General features: G+C 44.2%; 1 protein-coding gene across 1 annotated transcript in view; it reads right to left on the bottom strand.

Moving 5' to 3' along the window:
- The window catches only part of LOC108680164 (anoctamin-4), a 47,350-nt gene continuing 35,666 nt past the window's right edge, over nucleotides 1-11,684 (bottom strand). Inside the window, exons 12-22 of the mRNA XM_047880635.1 lie at nucleotides 11,494-11,660; nucleotides 10,767-10,984; nucleotides 10,350-10,514; nucleotides 10,057-10,200; nucleotides 9,372-9,541; nucleotides 6,183-6,316; nucleotides 5,724-5,929; nucleotides 5,112-5,217; nucleotides 3,769-3,956; nucleotides 3,110-3,199; nucleotides 1-2,638 (exon numbers count right to left, since the gene is read on the bottom strand). Coding sequence (XP_047736591.1) covers nucleotides 2,426-2,638; nucleotides 3,110-3,199; nucleotides 3,769-3,956; nucleotides 5,112-5,217; nucleotides 5,724-5,929; nucleotides 6,183-6,316; nucleotides 9,372-9,541; nucleotides 10,057-10,200; nucleotides 10,350-10,514; nucleotides 10,767-10,984; nucleotides 11,494-11,660 — 1,801 coding nt within the window. The 3' untranslated portion in view covers nucleotides 1-2,425. The remainder of the gene's footprint in view (nucleotides 2,639-3,109; nucleotides 3,200-3,768; nucleotides 3,957-5,111; nucleotides 5,218-5,723; nucleotides 5,930-6,182; nucleotides 6,317-9,371; nucleotides 9,542-10,056; nucleotides 10,201-10,349; nucleotides 10,515-10,766; nucleotides 10,985-11,493; nucleotides 11,661-11,684) is intronic.

Here is an 11,684-nt window from a genome sequence, read left to right as displayed (position 1 = left end):
CCCTGGAATTGAAAAGAAACTATTTTTTCGCCCGTTATAAGGAGCATGCATTGGCCAAAGTCTTGTTATAAGGTCCATGCAAGCGTGACAGAGTGGAAATCATATGCTCCATGATGCATTTTCGACCGGCACGGGTGACGGAAGGCACACACAATAAAAAAATATTAGTTCTTCGGAACATGTTACACCAGGTCAACATGTAATTTATTCCCACTTTTCTCCTAAGTCCAGCTGTCGATATTCACTTACTCCTACTCCTCCACTCATTGAGATCTGAAACGGACGATTCGACCGGCCTGGGTTACAACTCCCAGCGGCCTCCTGCTCGCAACGGCTGCTGCAAGTCTGTCCAAAGCGTTCGACAGCGTTGATCACGTTCTTGTCCTCTCCATCATTGAGACTCTGACCTTCATCACAGCCCAGTAACGCTGGGCAATCACAAGTAACGCTGCCTCCAGAGATTCATGCTGGTTTCTTGCTTCTACCTCTGATGTCAAACCCTATTCCGGAGCGCGCACGCGAGAGTCTACTGGAGTCGGGGATCTATTTGGATTTTTGAACAGATCATATCCTAATATACAGGCCCTTCCTCCAACATCCTTTCCCATTCACTACTTGCCCGAACAGCTGCTGTTTTGGTCCTCCTGTCCACTGCCGTCTCAATCTTCCGCCACTTGGGCCGACCATCAAGCGTGCCGCGAACAATAAAAACTAAGTTTGACCCTCCCAGCGGAATGACAGGACATTCATCAATATTTGCCTGCGTGCTTCATTATTGTTAGCGATCAGGGCGATATAATTAAGTGTCGCATACGTTTGGCCTCTATCGGGTAGTGGGGGGTGAATATTTGAACATTAACTCTTACGATGGTTTTAACTTTACGGGGATTTTCATTGCACTGTCCTCATTATATTACCTCATTCAGTTAGGTGCCTATTTTATTATTGGCATGTAAACATGAATATAAAATGTAAGAGAATCCGGACACTGATGAGTGGAAGTACAAGTGTGAAATTCGTATAGATAAAATTTGTTTAAATTCAGTCAATTGAATTGATTATTTTGCTAGTACCTAATTTATACTGTAACAAAACTATGTAACAGGAAAACGAAGGGTTATGATCACAGCCCGTTGCTACGTCGGTAATACGAGATTAAACCGTGATAGGTTGTGCATCGTCTAAATATACACGAAATATCAAAATAGAACACAAATGCTGCATCATCTATACACTTACAAAATCTGGCGAGTTCGCGAGGTCTCAGGTCCTAGCGAAGTGGACAGAAACAGCATCTACCACCTAAAAATACACAAAATAAGAAGATCGGGCCACTCCCAGCAGAAAAAGGAACAGATGAAATGATGACTGTAGCAGGTACGTACGATTAGTATAGTATTAACATGAAATGAGGACTGTGGCAGGTACGTACGATTCGTACGTATAGTAGTAACATGAAATGATGACTGTGGCAGGTACGTACGATCAGCATAGTAGTAACATGAAATGATGACTGTGGCAGGTACGTACGATCAGTATAGTAGTAACATGAAATGATGACTGTATGGCAGGTACGTTGGATTTGTATTGTACTTAATATTCAAACTGCAAGCCATACAAATCCCATGCTTGTGCGCACCTCTTGGGCCCATGGAGCCCAGGTTTGATGGCTTGGTCACGATAATAAGGAAGGAGCGCACCAAGGCGGCCAGATGATGGAGCCGTCAAGAAATCTTTAGATTATTATTCAAACTGTTAATATTAATAAATGCTAATGATGATAGTGCCGGTTCAATGACGCGGGTCACAGCGTCATTGATGCCTGGTTTTCTTTGCTGTATCGCAGTACGTTGAAGAAGCATGAACAACAACCGGTTGAATTGTACGTATATCAATTAATTATTTGAAAACAATCAAAACAGAAACCACCTGCTGCTAACAGAGACCAACCACACGCCGCTAACAGAGACTACATTCGATAAACAGACTACTTCTCTTTGACACAGCACATATACAGTGCAAGGAGAGGCTGTACAACACTAAGGCAGCACATGTACAATAGGAACCGCGAGAATCATGAGAATCTCTCAGTATACATCTTGGCGCTGACACGATCAACACCAACGGCACCCTAGCAACGGTCAACACTGAAAACGTTATTCTAAATAACTATATAAATAACTACACATATTTATTAACGTAATCTAGCTTGGCCGGTTACCGCATCAGGCAACATGCCTCTTCTGCTGCAGCAAAAGTTACGAAGAAGGCGGTAGTAAACTGAAGAACTCTGGTCGCAAGTGATGCTTGAAAATAAGCTCTTTGGGCATCAGTAATGCGTCAGCGTATGGCATCAGTAAAGTATCAGTGAATGGCATCAGTAAAGTATCAGTGCATAGCATCAGTAAAGTATCAGTGCATAGCATCAGTAAGGCGCATAACGTGACACAGAGGGGCGCCTGAGGGAGGGTGAGGCCCTTGGTGAGGGCGCGGCGGTGGCGGGGCGTGAAGAGGACCTCAGGGAGGAGAGGTCGTCGTTGAAGGAAGGACTCCTGGTGCGGGGCGCCTCGAGCTGAAGGTCCTGCCGCTCCTGACGAAGCTTTAGCAACTCCGCTGCGAAAAGGGACTCCTTCTCCACCTGGCAATGGGGCAGGTGGAAGTGATAAGTAATTAGTAATATATTCACTTGACTGGTCATATAGCCGATTAACCAGAAACTTGAAAGCAAAGAATATGTCATCAAAATTTACTGCATCAACATAAAGACTTCTCGGAGTCCAGCTCCACTGACAGTTCATAAATTATGTTAAACTTGGTGGGAAGAGAGCGTTTTGGAAACTCCAAAATGTTTTTATGAAAATATGGTGAATTTTTGTGGCGTCTTATTTCTTTTTGAAGAAATTGTTTCCTCATTCTCGAACTTCGGCAAGAAAGGGACGGGTATTGTCGAAAAGTATTCAATGATGAGGAACTCATAAGTTGACAGGCACGTATCAGTTTCATTAACTCGCATGGTTTAGCCCGCAACACAGGCACCCGCAACACAGGCACCCGCAACACAGGCACCCGCAACACAGGCACCCACAACACAGGCACCCGCAACACTCACCTTTTTCTCCCGGGCAATCTGCACTTTGACCTCCGCGGGCACGTCAGGGATGAGGTACGAGACCAGACTCGTCAAGATGAACACCACGTGCTGCACGGCCATGAAAAATTTTCTTAGATATTTTCAGCTAATAACAAATAATACTCGTTGATTCATAGGCTTCATTAACCGATCCATAAGTCATTTTTGTTATGAATATAATAACTTTATTAAGTAGAGCCAATCCGAAATTTCGATACATCTTGCGGAATTGACCTCTTGTCTACGGATGCATTATACGTCAATGATATTTATGCATAATTCCCGATAACGGCAATTACTCTCAGTAAACAAAATAGTATCATTTGTGCTCTGATACATTAGCTGTCATTAATGCCACCCTTGCTTTGTGGGTCTGCAATCATCGCGAGTAGACAAAATGTCAACACTTTTTCTACAAAAGCATAAACCGCCTTCAGCAATGCCCAGGCGTGCGAACTTCAAAGATGAGTAAGACGCCTGAGTGACTCACGCACCTCAAAGATGAGTAAGACGCATGGGTGACTCACACACCTCAAAGATGAGTAAGACGCATGGGTGACTCACGCACCTCAAAGATGAGTAAGACGCATGGGTGACTCACACACCTCAAAGATGAGTAAGACGCATTACTCACGCACCTCAAAGATGAGTATGAAGGCAAGTCGCGCGGTGAAGACGTGCCAGAACTGCAGGTTGTAGTCGTACTGCTGGGGGTGACCGTGGGGATGTCGGAGTCCCCGGTAGCGGCAGGTCTGGGGCCACGTGTCCCGGGGATACTTGGAGGGGTCAGGGCCCAGTTGCTCTAAGTAGTCCGACGTGTTGAACACTGCGTCAACGTTCGGGGGACACTCAGTGCAATAAGTCAGACTTGTCTTAATATCGATGCACTTTTTTTTCCTCCTTGCATTAGTCATCCTGACTCAGTTTGGCCGAACAAATGGGCGAACAATATAATTTGGAGAATATGATTTATTTTTTTTTCTGTACAGTGATTTAGGTTAAATGAATATATTTATCTTAACTGAATTCTCCTAACATAACGGAGGCTATTCATCTTAACTCAGGCTATCCATCCTAACTTAGGCTATTCATCCTAACTGAAACTATCTATAGGTTAAATGTGTGTATTCATCCTAACCTAACCTAATATACTCTATCCTGCTCTAGCCGATGTGGTTGCTCAGGAATAAATGAATTAATTCTAAGCAACTGATATTGTTCAGAGGGATGCTGCAGCAGAGGGAGTCGTGCTGCTGAATAGCTCACATTAATGCGTCACAAGATAAGAACGTCGACGCGCTGCCATTGAAGTCAAGTCTAGGTAATTGCAGCTGCATCGTTCATTATTAATAATCATAATCAATAACTAAATTCAATTCAAGTCAATTGCAAAATTAATCAAGCGATCAGAGTTAAGATTGAACAACAAAATTGAACGTCTAAGCAAGCTGCAGCGCAGTAACCAAGTCAGTCGCTCCATACACTTTCAGTGAAGCTTAGCGTGATGACGTTATATTATTTTCCACGTATCCTGCAGCCAAGCAGAGATAATTCGTTGTTAAGACTTTCACTTTCATTCATTTGTATGAGTAATGTTACTTTCGCTGGTCGAATATCTTCTAAGTCCAAGCTAAGGCTGTAGAATGGTTGGAACAAGACTAAAGGTTTGGGAAATGTCTGAATCCGACAGACATCAAAGGCAAAGGCTTGTTAGCCTGACATTGACATAATAATGACAACATTGTAGTTCTGTTTGAATTTGAGAATTATACGTAAACGCGTAACAGGTATTGTCTCTCATGTGCGCTGCAACGTTGCACCGCATCTAATATCAAATGTGTATTTATTCTAAGAATGGCGTTACTGAGACATGTAAAATTTTTCATGAATAAGAGACACACCCTAATAAGAATTAAAGACTATAAATTGCGCTTGTAATCAAACTTATAACATAGATAGCTTATTGCACGGCACGCTGTACCTGACAAGGCGTTCTCCATGTAGCCCTGCAGGGAGGTGGTGTTGGAGTAGCCGTACATGTAAACAAGCCGGGGGATGAAGTCGCTCGTGTACGAGATGACCAGGGCCTTCTCATGGAAATGGAATTATTAATTAATTACAAATAATACAAATGGGGCGAATATGCAAGGTAAGTAAATAACTCACCATTTATAGAATGAAATAATGTCTGTTTATTGTGATGAACGTGGCGGTGAAGATGGCGCAGCAGGCGATAATGAGCTTAACTTATGGAGAAACATTGCCCCAATGACCACTCATCTTCATGACGACGACACACGTTTGTGAGGACGGCACAGTAGGTCATTGGAAAATGGAAAATGGAAAAGAATCGGCGACAGGCCACATCAGGCCTACACTTCAGAGCCGACATCACTATGTTATGTTATGTTATTACACACGCTTGTGAGGACGGCGCAGTAGGTGATGACTCACGTTTGTGAGGATGGCGCAGTAGGTCATTACTCACGTTAGTTAGGACGGCGCAGTAAGTTATGACTGACGTTAGTTAGGACGGCGCTGCAGTAGGTCATTATTCACGTTAGTTAGGACGGCGCAGTAGGTCATTACTCACGTTTGTGAGGACGGCGCAGTAGGTGATGACGCGCAGGATGTTATACCAGATGCCGATATCCTGGACGCGTTCGGGGCGGGGGCGGCGGCACTTGGTGAGGTATTTGTACGCGTCCAAGCGGATCTCGATGACGTTGTTGAGCAGCGCGAAGAGCGGGGCTAGCGGGAACGCTGCCACGAACAGCGTCACAAACCCGTACTGGATCACTGCACAGGAGGGACTGGATCACTGCACAGGAGGGACTGGATCACTGCACAGGAGGGACTGGATCACTGTACAGGAGGGACTGGATCACTTCACAGGAGGGACTGGATCACTGTACAGGAGGGACTGGATCACTGCACAGGAGGGACTGAATCACTGCACAGGAGGTACTGGATCACCTCTCACCCACCACCGACTCACCACTCACTCTCCTCTCATCCACCCCCTGACACTCACCCACCAGTCACCACTCACCCATCTCGAGGTACTCATCAAAGAGCGACAGGCGGGTGAAGGGTGTCAGGTCATAGTCCTGCTCCCAACGCGTGTACAGTTCGCTCGCCTCGTTGTGGTGGCCCATCTTCTTGTTCCACCACACGCGCACCACGCTGCACGTTTCGGGCACGTGTACGCAATGGGGTGATGTATGCAACGGACGTTCAATATGTCAGTTTTTCTAAATCAAAATTACAAAAAATACGCAAAATATCAGGCTTTTTTCTGCAGTAATGTCAAAACGTAGGATTTTAGAAAAAAATCCAGTTACTGAAAAGTGCTTTGTACCTTGATTCCACTTCAGTATTCGCTGAAAAATGCATTGTAACATCACATTCACTGAATACTGTGGTATTTTCACGTTCACTTGAACAATGAAACTCTCGATATAATAGAAACAGAGGTTGCCAACTTAGGTGAACCTTCCCCAAATATTGTGGTTGCGGGAGATTTTAACCAACCACACATACGATGGCCAAACTTGGACTGTGCAGAACGGCGCAGAAATCAAACCAGAAACCAGGCAGCACAACTACTTCGATTCGCTAGGGAGCACTTGCTAAGCCAACAGGTTCTGGTGTAACAAGAGAACATAATATCTTGGATCTATTCTTCACCAGCAATGAAGAACAGGTTGCTGATATTCGTGTTGAGGAGACCACACTGTCTGACCATCGACTAGTGGTGGTCAAGACAACAATTGAGAGGGGAACCCAGCCAAGACCTACACCTGTCTCTTATACACATCTAGATGTGTATAAGAGACAGAATGAGGGCGGATGAACGATAATCAGAGGCGGCGATCCATCGTGGCCTGGGACTGCTATGTCCCAAACAAATACTAAGGATACTAAGTGTAAACGTAAAATCGCTAGAAGTACGAAAACGCTGTAGAGCGTAACCATCAGGCACGTCACCGTGAGCTCAGTGCTGCCTAGCGCCAGCCGCGCACGGTTATCCTTTTAAGGCTGGTAGTCAGAGTGCAGCGAAGTCTGAGAGCGAGTTATGCGCGACCATCGTGTGAAATCCTTGATCTGCCCGAAGCTCGGCCAGTCGCTATCCTCGAGCTTGTACTCTTTGTAATATGATATCCTAGCGAGCCCCTTTCTCGCGGCAATTGGCGGCTTCCAGGTGGCCGAGGAATGGCCAGCGATCGGTTAGAATTAACTGGACTAGGTCGACCACTGGCCACCTATTATTCCTCGCCTCTCATTGAGTTCGCCTTCACCGTTCTGCCCGTCGTGAACAGACATCTCAGTAATTAACGACGTCACTTTCCCATCATACCTTCCAGAGCGCCTGCATTTGAGCAGTTAGTATGCAGGATTTTCCCTTCACGTAGCAGCATGCTCGATAATAACTATTTTTTGGTAGAAAATATCTACAACAAGGAGGCCGATCAAGAAATTTCGAGTATACCATTCAATGAAAATAAAAATTACAACCCGTTGACATCTTGAAAAAAGTGTAAAAGTCGCAGACTCGATGAACATTAATATTAAAAGTTTCTTATAATTTCCTTTCATCATAACTCTTTTAATACAAAGTTTACATACTTTTTGTTCCTGTCCACCGATTATAAATAAATAGCTATAATAACTATAAATAACTCGCCATCTCATTTGCGAGTGGAGTAAGTCCAGCCTAATTTGTGTAGAAACTCATAGGGAAGATGCGAGCCTGTTCGAGGCCTCGCGGTTCTCAATCAGAGCCTTAAGTGCTCGTGTTTTCTTTTTTCTAGAACGTTCTTGTGTCTGTTGATTATTATGTCATGAATTTTGTCACTAGGAGAGTGATTAGTATCGAGTGAATGCATGAATGTCACAATGCTGTAGCACAACATATTAACAATTAATTACAAATATTGTTGGTTCTTTGTTTGGAGCGAAGGACGCTCGCCTTCTTAATGAATGCCGCCACAGAGTGAGGGTTGCCGTTCTTAATTCAGTCGATAGAGTAGAAGGCTGATTGAAGTAATACAAATCGCTGTATTGTTTTCCCCATTTTAGTGCTATGAAAGACGGGAGCTCGTGTTTTTCATTTTTACGAGTGATGTATGATGGAAGTTTGCCGGAGAAGCGGTCATTAAATTTTCTTTCTGTGAGCTCATTATTTGCCCGACAAAGGAGGCAAACCACGCATTGGCATTCAAACAAGGCACGCCTGCCTTGACGTCGCGTGATTGGTGCTCTTGAGAATGCCACGGAAAGTCCGCGAAAGTATGCCTGGAGAAAACCGACTTGAAAAAGAATGTTTCAACGTACTGTGCCTGCTCTAATTTATTAGCGTTGCAATGTAATTCGTTAAATTTACATGATGTATTATTTTCGCAGGTATCGTAAATATGTCACTGTAATAGTCTGTTTTGTTTTTTAGTGCATTTACTGAGCCGTCAAGCAAACGGAGTAACCAATGTTCCTTTAGGGAGGAATTTCATGCGAGTTGTGATAGTGTTAACACTACCTAACTGGAGGCCAGCTTTTTGCTCAAGTCAGAAAGAGGCTGGTAATAACCGAGATTAACAGCGTAGTTGCCTATCACATGTAGCTGATTTCTTGTGCTCTGAGATATATGCTTAAATCAGTTTGAATCGCTGGTAGTTGTGGATGTCATCGCCTTTCCGTACACTAGACATTGTCCGTAATATGCTTATATTTGCATTTGAGAAAGCTATGTATAGCTTATGTTTGGAACCAATGTGCAGGAATTTATTCAAACATCCTCATTTTTTATTTCAAAGCACAATGTGTGAATCCTAGAATTAAATTAGATAGTGAAATGCTCATCCTTTGAGCTCATTTCGTATTGAAGAGCAGTGCTCGATTTCTCTTTATTTCTTTGTTACATTCTGAATATTATGTTCAAACCATGCCCATTTAAATGCTCTTAGAATTACAAAATTGATGCAATAATTTAGATGCAATCATGTATGTGCAGTTTTTTTACGCTGGCATGATAGAATAAATGGTGAATTTGTATCTTCTTTTCTTTCTTCCCCACTGTCAAGTCGGCGTATGGCGGATGGTAAATAATCGTTGATAACCGTAATTATTTATAGGGAGCATGCCGCGACAGGTATAACATATATGGTGGTCTCATCACATTCACTATACAATAAAGCAGACGACGATTCAATGGCTCGTAACTAACGGCTCTTCTGTGACTCACGGCCACCCGATCTCGACGAAGTTGTTGAGGACCTGCTTGCCGATCATGATCACCACGAGCTGCACGCACAGCTCCGGCAGGCAGCCCGTGGGGTCGCACACGTCGTTGCGCATGCGACTGAGCAGCGTGTCACGCGCACGTGCGTCACCAGGGTAGTAGAAGAATCTCCCCTGGGGGCACGTCACACGTGTTAAAATGGTTAACATGTGAGGTCAGACGTGTTAAAATGGTTAACATGTGACGTCAGACGTGGTAAAGTGGTTTGCATGTGACGTCAGACGTGTTAAAATGGTTTGCATGGCTTGTAACTTACAGTATATTCAGGCTGTGCACTCACATTACAATTTCTAAGATACTTTAGTAATCTACACGACACTTCGAGTGTTGGTCACATCTCGGCGTTGATTTAACGTTTGATCTCGGTTGATCAACATTTCAGCCAGAAATCCAAGCTATTTCAACGTTATTTCAACGTCAGATGCCTGCTGGGGTCAGTGAGTGCAACAAGTGACCTAATTCGCCCGTCGCACGAGTTAAATATACAAAATTCGAATAACCAAATTCGAGTGTTATGCATCGAGTTTCATCATTACAACGCATGACTTGAATAATAATTAAATTTGTGTCGTCCGAATATGCCTTTTAGCATAAAGAAAATCATCATACAAATTTATGAGCGAGTCACCTTGAAGAAGGCGATGTAGATGAGTGATGAGTAGTAGTTGATGAACTGGAACACGAATATCTTGAGTGTGAAGGAATCTTCGTACTCTGTCTCTGTCCTGGGGCACTCGATGTTGGTGAGAACAATCACCACCTTCCTGTATATCTGCACACACATCACCACCTTCCTGTATATCTGCACACACATCACCACCTTCCCTGTATATCTGCACACATATCACCACCTTCCTGTATATCTACAAACACATCACCACCACACAACACACAACATAAGTTCAACAGCACAACACGCACAAAGTTGAACAAGTAGATGACGGCCAGGTTCAACATGGCGGCCGTGATGCCGGCCGAGAGTTCGGCGTTGCGTTGCAGGAGCGATGGCGGCATCTTGCTGAAGACGATGGAGATCGCCATGCGGTACACCATCACGGCCAGCACGGCTGCCACCATCAGCGATACCTGCATCAATGATAGTCACTTGATACACTCACAGTAATGAGTGAGAATTTGTGCAAATACCGATGCAGTTTTTTCCCTTGCATGAGTCATCGTTACTCAGTCTGGCCCGGCAAAAAGGACCTATCGGTGCTACTCACGCTCTCAACCCGTGCTGTGAGTAGGGAATGTTTCACAACTTCAACAATATCACCCATTCATTTGTAGAAGATTGCTGATAATAATTGACGCGTAGTTTAACGCCACATCACTGACCATGAAGAGGACGATGGAGTTGACAGCGACGTATCGCGACGCTCTGCTGTAGAAGGGGATGTAAGGCTCGGTCTTCCTTGTGATGGGGTTGACGCGCGTCGTTTTTACGCGCGCCTGGAACTCGGGACGAACTTCTTCCTCCTCCTCGTAATTTCCAGTGTCCCATTGCCACTGCAGCACAGCCTGGTGACGCTTCCACAGCTCCAGGAACATCGTCGCTGTGCCCACAAAGAAGTTAACTTTAAATGCACTAACAAAATTTAGAAATACAGTATACAATTAACCTTACACTCTTTTTCGGTGCACTTACAAATAGGACATAAATAGAAACCAGGTGTTCAGTTATAGAAATTTTTCAAAATTGAAGTATATTATATTGTTTCTGATCACAACTAAACTCCGTTACCGGAATTTAATAGTTGCGGTTAAAATTTCTGATTAGAAAAGCGCTCTTTATCTTCAATCCCACTACATGCATAAAGTTACTTCAAAAAGTTACGGTAGCTTGATCATAGTATGGCAGGTATAGCAATCAGCAAGGAGGACATGGCGATGGAAAAGATCGCCGTCACGAAGTTGTCGAAGAGGAAGAGCACTCACCCCAGAAGGACATGGCGATGGAGAACACCGTCAAGGGGTTGTCAAAAAGGGAGAGAACTTACATCTCAAGGGCATGGTGATAGAGTAGAAAACCTTCACGATGTTGTAAAAGAGGAAGAGCACTCACCCCAGAAGGACATGGCGATGGAGAAGAACACCGTCACGGGGTTGTCGAAGAGGAAGGTGAACTTGGACGTGAAGCAAGAGTCCTGAAGGGGGTAGAAGCCGCAGACCTCGTCGCAAATTGGACACATCGTCAGGTTGCGTACGTGTTCGTCGTCGCAAATCTCTTTGCTGATGGATCAGTAGTGATTAGAA

The sequence above is a fragment of the Hyalella azteca genome, unplaced genomic scaffold (genome assembly GCF_000764305.2).
Source record: "Hyalella azteca isolate HAZT.00-mixed unplaced genomic scaffold, Hazt_2.0.2 contig663, whole genome shotgun sequence".
NCBI classification, from domain to species: Eukaryota; Metazoa; Arthropoda; class Malacostraca; order Amphipoda; family Hyalellidae; genus Hyalella; species Hyalella azteca.
The sequence above is the reverse complement of the archived record's forward strand: the minus strand, read 5'-3'. Positions and strand labels throughout refer to the sequence as shown.